This window comes from Tachypleus tridentatus, chromosome 9 (assembly GCF_004210375.1).
Source record: "Tachypleus tridentatus isolate NWPU-2018 chromosome 9, ASM421037v1, whole genome shotgun sequence".
Taxonomy (NCBI): Eukaryota; Metazoa; Arthropoda; class Merostomata; order Xiphosura; family Limulidae; genus Tachypleus; species Tachypleus tridentatus.
The window spans coordinates 68,448,291-68,458,545 of NC_134833.1; the positions used below are offsets into that span (position 1 = coordinate 68,448,291).

Here is a 10,255-nt window from a genome sequence, read left to right on the forward strand (position 1 = left end):
TCTTTATGTTATATTTCTTTTGATTTGTAGCTTTACTCTTAATGGTATATTAAATGTTCAATCTAAGCTAATCTTGATTTTATTTATTATTATGTATTGCCTTGAGTGGAATGTAGGTGACCTTCCTCGTTTACATATATGCATATTTTCATAAACAGATTATTTCTAATTTGTAATAATAAATTATTAATCAGAGTATGAGTTTCCAATGACCTGCAAAATAGCACACCTGTCTGTGGTTAGTACACTAGATAACTTGTTTATCTTTCAGCCAGGATGTCCCCTCGAGGTAGATTCCTGTATGTGGTGAGGGGACTTCCCAGAGAAGGTTTGTACTTTCATATTATCTCCTCATGGATCTAAACATTCATCCACGTGTTTCCCATGGGTGGTGACCCATGAAGGGGAAGGAAGGATCCTGGTGGTTGAGGGGTCTAACTCCAACATATCACTTTGTCCTTGAATTCCTGCAGGCAGGCAGCTCCTCCAGGCTCAATCGGCTGGTCCATCGAGTAGCAGTGTTGGATGTTCTCAGTGGGTGACATGGAGATTGTGTCTGATACTGGCATTCAGATATAGTGCTCATGAAACCCTGGCATTGCTGCAGTGTCCTTGTTTTGCATTGTTGTGCATCCCCTCATAGGGCTCCATGGTGGATGGTGTCAGTGGGTGCTGAAATGTAGCACCTCTATAATGGATACCCCAGTTTGTGAAAAAATTGGAAAAAAAAGATTATAGGAAAACAACCACATATGGACGACTGCTTTACAGTCAACATCACATTCAGATTCTGTACCTTGACTCCTAATTATCCATTCCTCATCTCGGAAATCCTTAGGGCAGATGTTCACCTTTTTTATTCAAAAAGGAAAGAGGAGCTTGCTAGTTTTCCTGAGTCATTAAAGAAGTTGTGGAAACATTTTGGTGGAAGTATCTTCACCATATTGGAGATATACCTATCAGGGTTACTCCCCATACAACTCTGAATTCTTTTAGAGGAGATATAGTTGAGAGAGATTTAAAGAACATTCCTGATTCAGAGATCCTTGCTTGTTTCTCCAGCCAAGGCGTTTCTGCAGTGTGCTGAATCTCCATTTGCATAGATGGAATTATGGTGCCTACTGATGTTCTGATATTGATGTTTACATTAGCACGTCCTCCTGCCATGGTCAGAGTAGGTTATCTGAACTGTAAGATATAACCCCAACCCTTTCAAATGTTTCCAGTGTTAATAGTTCAGTCACTCAAAAACATCATGTCGTGGTTCTTTAATATCTGTGCATTGTGGTGGCAAAGACCACAACACATACAAGTGCAAACTAAAACTATGGTGTGTTAACTGTAGTGGTCCACACCCCTTTTACTCTATTTTTTGCCCTAAATGGGTGGAGGAGAAAGAGGTGCAACATTTGAAGACTATAAATATCACCTACTTAGAGGCTCAGAAATTATTGTCCCCAACTCCATCTCAGATATACGCTGTTGCACTCCATTCCACTACCACAGTTAGAATGTAGACAGATCTCTCCATGCCTCCAGTAGAATTGTTTGCAAAACATCTGAAGAATCTTTTGCCCTCCATGATTAAAAGTGTTGATGAATTTACATCTACTTCTGTCTCTGTCCCTGCCACTCCTTCCAGTGACTGTCTGGTTCCACTTCCTTTGGCTTTAGATTCAGCTGTTTTCTCAGGGTCCATCCTCTTATGCAGGTCTGAGAAGTAAAATAACCATTTATTCAGACCCTCAGTCACTGGAGACTGACACATGCCTACTTGACCCAAGGCAGGATCCATAGAGGTTGATAGACCTTTGTCCAACAAAGAAAAAATATAGTCAAAAACAGAAGGGATCCTTATCATGTTCTCCTACACGTAAATAAAAATAGCCACTCTGATCCAGTGGAAATGTAGGGTCTTCTTTCAAATATAGACGACATTAAGAATTTGATTGATTCCTACCATCCCATATATCTCTCCTTATAGGAAATATTTCTGAAACCTGGCAATACAGTCACTCTTCAGCAGTTTTCTTTGTACAGAAATGACAGGTTGTGTGATGGAAGAGTCATGGTGGGGTGGCCTGCTGGTTGGTTAGCATGTGCTCACTCTGTCTTTTCCACTTTATATGCCCTTGGAGGCTATAACCATCTGTGCTTTTTTGGGTCATACCATCATTATTTGTTCTCTCTACCAGGCTCCTGAAGAGACCTATGATCAGTCAGACCTTGATGCCCTCATTGAGCACTTACCATCTCCCTTTTTAATCATGGGGGATTTTAATGGACATAATCCCTTCTGTGGTTGTGCTGATATTGATGGGAGGGGTCGTTCCATTGAGTATATGCTCTTGGATCACAGTCTGTCTCTCTTGAATACTGGTTCTTATATTTATATTCATGCACCTAGTCAGCCTTTTACTGCTCCCCTTCACTTTTCTTGGAGGGTTGATAGTAACCCATGGGGCAGTGATAATTTTCTTATCATTTTGAGAGACTGGCTGTGGGGTCAATGCCACCCTACCTGTGTGCCTTGATGGAAGTTGGCCAGGCCAACTGGCCTTCATTCACTGCTCCTGAGAACTGCGACAACATCTTGTTTCTGTATTTGTTTTACCTTTCAAGGACTTGTGATACAATGTGGAGGTATGGCATCTTGCAAAATCTTCACTCATATGGGGTGTGTGGCCATTTACCCATTTTTATTAAACATTTTCTAATGAACTGGTGATTCCAAGTCCATGTGGGTTCAAACCTTTCTTGTTCTTTCTCACAGGAACTTGGAAACTCTCAGGACCGTGTCCGAGTGTTACACTTTTAGGTATAAAGATTAATGCCATCAGTGGCCAACTCCTCCCTACAGTTGCAAACTGATACTATGTTGATAACTTCCACATTTTGTGTTAGTCACTGAGCATGAGGTTTATTGAATGGCAGCTAGAGACTGCCCTCAGTTGTTTACTGAAGTGGACCACAGCAAATGGGTTTACCTTTTCTCGCAACAAGACCATTTGCATGCACTTCTGCCACCAATTGAGTATTTACCCAGATTCCGAGCTCCATCTCGAAAAAGTTTTGCTTTTCATGGTCCCTAGGCAGAGTTCTTGGGGCTTGTCATTGACCATAAGCTGACCTTTATTCTACACATCAAGCAGATTTGTGTCAAGTGTATAATGGCACTGAACATCCTCTGTGTCCTTTCTTCCCCCTTTTTAAGGAGTGTATTGATGTTCTCTGCTAAAAATCCATCATGTCCTTATTTGATCAAAACTGGTCTATGGCTCTGCTAGGACTTTGGCCTTGAAGATGATGAAGACCCTGTTCACCATCAGAAGCTTCAGCTCTGTACAGGGGCCTTCTGCACTTCTCCAGTCCAGAATTTGTACACCGAGTCTCATGAACCTCCTCTATACTTATGCCATTTGCAATTTACAGTAAGCTTCAAAACTTTGATCCTTACTGCAGCATGTAACCTGGAGTTGTGTTTTTCTTCCTTAATGGGGCATGCTTTTTCACAACAGACTGACTTCGTGTTCAGGTGCAGTTGGATGAATTGGGTCTCTCCTTGATAACATAGCTGTATCCACTGCTCAGTCCATCCCACCATGGCTAATCACCGTCCCTAAATGTGACCTTTCTTTGAGTAATCTGAAAAAGACGGATACTTCTGAAAGTATTGCCTTCTATTTGCCAAATATCTTTCGTACCACCCTTCCATTTTCATTTATATGGATGGTTAGAAATCAGGTGACTCTGTGGGCTTTGCCATGATTTGTTGTAATTCATTTGTTGCACAAAGAATTCTGTCTACAGTTTGTGTGTTTGCTGCCAAATTGTATGCCATTTCTCTTGCCCTGGATCACACAGAAGCTATGCAGTACTATTTTTATTGACTCGCTTAACTCTCTATTGGCCCTGAAATCACTTGACATTAGTTCTCACCCTATTTTCATCGATATTTAAAACCGACTGGCTCATTTCTCTCTTATCATCTACTTCTATCCAGTTTTTCTGGATACCAGGCCATGTCAGTATTCATGAGAAAGAGCTCGCTGACATTGCAGCTAAGTCTCTCTGTTCTGGTACTGTCACCACAATGCCTGTCCCATACCTGGACTACAGTTCTGTATTCAAGGCTTATTTACCTTAATTATCATTCTTTTTTATTTGAATAACATCCAGTATTTCATCAATTTATGATATATCACCTGATCTTACCACAATTTCTCAGGCTTCAAGTGTGGTGAAACTTAACTGATTTTCAGCCTTTATTTCTTAGAAGGTTGACCTCTTTTTTTTTTTTTTCTTGATAGTGCTGAGTTTCTCCTTAAATAACCAAATCTCTTCATGATGATGGGAATTTTGACTGTCTTTTTCTTCCTTCTTCTCTCCTCTGGAATGTGCCAATTGGCAGTTGACTTGGTGAGCAACGTGATAACAAGCCTTTCCAGATAAAATGTTTTTTGCTCTTTGGCCGTCTTGCTTCTGTAAGAATGAGAAGGAAGTTGTTCTGGCTAGGCTGCACATTGATCACAGTTGAACAGTGCCATTGGCGATGGTGACATTGTCTACCTCAATTGTTTTTTTAAAATTTTTAAGAACCATTGGCCTTTATAACTCTATTTAAGATTCTAATTTGAAAATTGGACTAGGTTTCATTTTAGCATGATTCCTTTTTACATATTTTAATGATTTTACTTTTTTACTGATTGTTTGGTGCAGATAGCCCAGTTGCTTTGTACCAATAAATGCTAAACAATAACAAAAGCCAACTGTCAGAATAAGGTATTCTGCAAGACTATTAGATATTAAAACCTCATGATAATAAGATTTTTTTTCATTTGCCTTGTCCATAATAATTATAACCTTCCATGAAAATTTGGCATCAAAGAAGTGATTGCCCAGTTCTTTGATTCACATTTGCTAGCATTTAAGAATAGTTTGTGGTTGGCAAGAGTGTCAGACACACTGTACATGTGTAAATAAAGACATTTGGATAAATTACTGGCTTGCAAACCTTTTTGATAATAAGATCTTTGAGTTGGTATATAAAAGATCAAATTAAAGTATATTCTAAGTTAAGTGAATACTTTGGTAAGGTTACTGGCTCCCATTCTCATTTGATAAGTGTAGAATTGTGCGAGCTTGGTATCAAGTCATCCCATAAGTAATGTCTGAGGTTTAATACAGAAAGTGCATCATAATTTCTGTCTTTGTAGAAGACTAATGACTAAAGTATGCAGTAGGATGTGTATAAATATGTTCAGACAAATAAAAGAAACTAACCAAATCCCACTTTTTCAGATCATTAATCAAATAAACCCTTATAAAGATGGATGTGTCTGAGGAGCACATAAGGCATGTAATGCTTTATGAGTTTAAAAAAGGCAAGAGTGCAGCAGAAACTACAAGAAACATTCAAGGTGTTTATGGTGCAGAGTCTCTCAATGAAAGAAAATGTTGAAAGTTGTTTCAGAAGTTCAGATCAGGTGATTACAGCTTAAGTGATGTGCTACGTTCGGGTCGTCCTGTTGAGTTTAATGATGACTTGAGGTTGGCTGCACTTGATGCAGATTGTGCTGTAACAGTTGAAGAACTAGCAGAGAAGCTTAATTGAGCCCATTCAACAGTTCACTGTCATTTGCAACAGCTTGGAAAAATGTCAAAACTTGGAAAATGGGTCCCCAATGATTTGACAGAAGCCAATCTTAGAGCAAGAGTGGACATTTGCACTTCTCTGCACTCTTGTGAAGGTAACTCACTTTTTTTGGACATGTTAGTGACTGGAGATGAGAAATGGATATTTTATAAAAATGTTAAGCATTGCAGACAATGGCTCAGTGCAGGTAAACTAGCTAAAGCACAGCCTTAAATGGACCTTCATCCTAGGAAAGTCTTGTTAAGCATTTGGTGGGATATTGTTGGTGTAATCCACTTTGAATTGTTGCCACTCAATGTAACAATTAAATCTCTATTGTCAACAGTTATTGTGCTTGACTGTTGCACTGAAAGAAAAGAGGCCTGCTTTGATCAGTTGTAAAGGTGTTGTGTTACATCAGGATAATGCAAGGACTGATACAACAAGGATCACATCTGCAAAGATGAAGAGCTAAACTATTCTGAAGTTTGCAAAACTATTTTGATAGAAAATAACTTGGAACATGTGAAGATGTCAAATCTACCCTCTATACATTCTTTTCCTCTAAACCCTAATAATTTTATAGAAGTGGCATTCATAAGATCATGAATCGTTGGCAGGAAGTAATTAATAATAATGGAACATATATTATTGATTAAATAACATTAAAAGCATTTGAAATCATTTTTCTTTTTCTAAGCCTAAAATGAGACATTATTTAAGGGATGACCTGATATATTCCAAGTGAGTTAACATGGGACAACATGCTCACTGTATACAAAAAAGTTTATTAATAAAGTGGTGATGAACTTTGTCTTGTATTTTGGGTTTAGTTTAATCAAGTTGCTTATATTGTGTATAGATTTCTTGCTGCTGCTATCTTACCTAGAAATTTCCCAAAAATACAAATAAAAAAAGGGTTCTGGTCATATATAAAGTACGATGGTTTTACCAGGGAAAAAACAAATCAATTTCCAACAATAATTAGTTTATTGTTCATGTTTATGTATTACACATATTAGTAGTGTTAAATTAACAATATCGTTTCTTCTCTGCAGATTATTACTTGTACCAATACTATCTTAAAATTGTACCTACAGAAGTTGATACCAGCAGAGCACAAGTCAATACATTTCAGTATTCAGTGACAGAACAGGTACGTCAGTATTTTACATTCTATGTTTGTACAGTTCTAGCATGACATGTACTGAGAAGTTTCTTCTGTAAAGTAGTTTATATGTCTTCAAAAACATTTACCAATATTCAATGTACATTCTTGACATGGAATGAAAAATGTTAGCTGGAACTAAAATATTAGTACAGGAAGACATAAAGATTCCTTTTCATACTTTGATGCATATGTTAAACTAAAAAAAAAAATATATAAGGGTCTATTAGAAGGCGAACTGATATCAGCCTCAAACATCACTTGAAGCCAAAGGTATCCAAACACATTAAAAACAATCAGCATCCAGGTAACTTGTAAAACTATCTTAAAGGTTTTTGTTTATTAGGAAATATATATATATTTTGTGTGAAATAATTTTCATGGAACCTGATCTGGACATAGAGAAGAATCAACAAACACTAAGGAAGTAGGTATGTGTGGAACCCAAACTGAACACAGACAAGAACCAATCAATACTGAAGAAGCTTGTGTGAAGGTATACACAGATAGAGAGAGAATATAAATTACTGACATATTGTGTAAACTATAATTTAGTTTAGTGAGCTGATTACAGTTATCATTTTTGTTTGGACTTGTTTCTCTTTATATCAAACTATATGTATACATGGAACCTAAACTGGACATAGACATGAGGGAATGGGTATTCCATTAAAATTATTTTCAGTTTCATGAGGTTGGCATTTTGCAATAATCAAAAGACACAGATCATGTATTGAAATACAGAATGTACAGATTTCACAAAGCATTACATTAATTTTTAACATATACTGTTAACTTAAACTTTCTTAATTTTTTTTTCAGTTAAATTTTAGGACAAAGTAATACTTAAGTTGGTAATAACCTTATCTACTGATGTATCTGATATTACTTTATGATGTTTTGTTGTTAGCCAAAATTTACTGTAAGTTTGCTTTAGCATTGAAAAAGGTCTGTTAGAAAACACAGGTTCTAGCATGAACATTCATAATATTCCATGTAAACATTTTAAAAATTCAGTTTTTATAATATGCCTGACATGTAAAAATATTTAACCCTTTTGGCACTGAGTAAAAAATGTTAATGTTTGGCATGACACTGAATATATATTTTTGATACTTAAACTAATAATGGTATCAGTCATCCTGATACACAATGAAGAAGTGCCATGTAAAACACAATAATTTATTATAAATTGTATACAGTTTGTTCAGCAGCCTGTTGATAGTCTTTGTGGTTATATCTCATGGTATGGTAAAAAGCACATGGGGAAATTGCACTGTTTGCATAAATAATTAGTTTGCTTTCTTTTCATCCTGCTGTGTATCTATCACTGCAAACAGTACAATCATGTTTGTGTTTTTTGTCCTCATATTGTCCAATACTATGTCTTTCCACCAAGCGCTGATCTTTATCAGTACTTGGTCTTCCTTTTCGTTTGGCTTTGCTGACATATCCCTCCAGCAAATTTTGAATAATCTGCTCTCTGAATAGTCTTGGAGATACCGGGTTTTCACTGTTGCTCTTGCAGTCTGCACAATATATTATATGTCCGTTAACAAGAACTAGCTTTGGTTAGTCAGTTTATGCAATACGTTATATGACCCTAACTACACCATGTGCTTACCTAAAGCAGGGGCAGATTCCAGGGCACGAATGTCTTCATTATCACTCTAGTCCGTTACAAGTAAGCTTTTATTATCATCTGGCTCAAACTCTTTGTCACTCTCATCATCGTTAAAAATAATATTGATTACTTCTTTAGTGGTATAAGCTTTTCCTTTCGCCATTGTAACAACGTTGCAAGTATCAACAGAATGTGCAAGGAAGGCATCTTCTAAAACAATGAACAGTATTATCTACACAGGCTAGAAAACAAAGAAAACATGTGACCTCCGGTTTAAATATCTGCTGGGAATCCCACGTAAACAATGAATACATGTGGTTCTAGCCTCAAGTGAGTCTACAGGCCTGTGTGATTATCATAATTAGCCACGAGGGTATGTTGTTTACATCTTGTCGACAAAGATCGCCTGCCTCGCTGAGCCTTCAAGTCGACTGCGGTCGCCAGCCTCGCTGAAAGGGTAAAGGAAATCACCAGTTTTGTATGTTAACATGAGCTAAAGATACAGAAACTCCTATCGTAGTTGTAACTATTGTGAACAATTCCTTATTTCTTTGGTTTTAATAATTTCCTATTATTCTTTGAAGGAGCGTTCAATCAGTCACCAGGCAGGTAGTCATGGCGTGCCAGGAATATATTTTAAGTATGACATGTCGTCTGTGATGGTTAAAGTCTTAGATGAAAGGCAGACATTGTGGCAGTTTTTAGTAAGGTTGTGTGGCATTGTTGGTGGAATATATGCAACATCTGGTAAGTAATTCTTGTTAACGTCCGATACTGTGAAATTATACGTGCATTGTGACTATTTCATTCTTCTGTGTCAAATGAATTTTACATATTACACTACTTCATTTCCACCACACCTCAACTTGCCTGTATAAATTAATTTAACACTTTCACAATGGGCTTTTGTATTTTACACAACTATGTAACCATGAAGGTATACGTACTGTAACTCTGAAAGCATTTAACTTATCAAACTTTGGTAAGCCTCTTGGTAAAGATTACAAGACCTTTGTAGACAGAAAATTAGAATTTTTAATTAATTATTTGTACTAAACATTTGTTTGTAAAAGTATGAATTCAGAGTGATGACTGTTCTCTATGCAGTAATAAGGTTAAAAATATTTTTATTCATTGAAAATTATCAAATGTAATTTTGTGTTTTGGAAAAACGTTATCTTTTCCATTATTTTCTGTACCTTAATTAACACTATAGCAGTTCAGTTAATTTGGCCAAATTTATAAATAATCAAAATTATCTTTTTTTTATTTTCTAGAATGACTGCAACTTGTAACATAAGATCACAATCGTAAATAGCTTAAAGCTCATACATATGTTTCTACTTAAATCTTGTTTTCTTGTCTTGTCCTTTGAACTAATTAATATTCCTGCCACACAAGTTGTAAATAACTTAAGAAACATGCAACTTCACTTACAACATCAACTTACTTATGCAAGTGATGTGCACAAGCATACCTCTTGAAGAATTATTTTTTCAGTATCTTACCTAATCTATCCTGATATATTTTAGTTACATTTATAATAATAAAGAATACATATGAAAAATAAGTAATATAATACTACTTGGGTTTTCCTTTCTTACTGTTGCTGAATTAAGCTAATTTTTTTTATTCCAATGATACTACTACATTAAATAATTTTAATTAATGAAATAAATAATGCATGTACTTAAGAAGCAATTTTTTGGCTTCCTGACCGTGCAATAAGAGCAATTTAAAGTTTAAACTGGGAGCATAATGGACAGTCATCTGATAGGTTAAAACTTGGCTTTGTGTTATTTATAAATAACATAGTGTCCAATGTAGG

The 10,255-nt window shown here is 36.2% G+C and overlaps 1 protein-coding gene across 6 annotated transcripts in view; it reads left to right on the forward strand.

Annotated features, from left to right (window-relative positions):
- The window catches only part of LOC143225413 (endoplasmic reticulum-Golgi intermediate compartment protein 2), a 37,343-nt gene that overhangs the window by 26,346 nt on the left and 742 nt on the right, over positions 1 to 10,255 (forward strand). For 5 of the 6 annotated variants that reach the window (XM_076454800.1, XM_076454803.1, XM_076454802.1 and 2 more), the window contains 2 exons: positions 6,694 to 6,791; positions 9,012 to 9,174. In XM_076454800.1, the coding sequence (XP_076310915.1) occupies positions 6,694 to 6,791; positions 9,012 to 9,174 (261 nt within the window). The remainder of the gene's footprint in view (positions 1 to 6,693; positions 6,792 to 9,011; positions 9,175 to 10,255) is intronic. The other variant, XM_076454804.1, reaches the window with a different exon arrangement.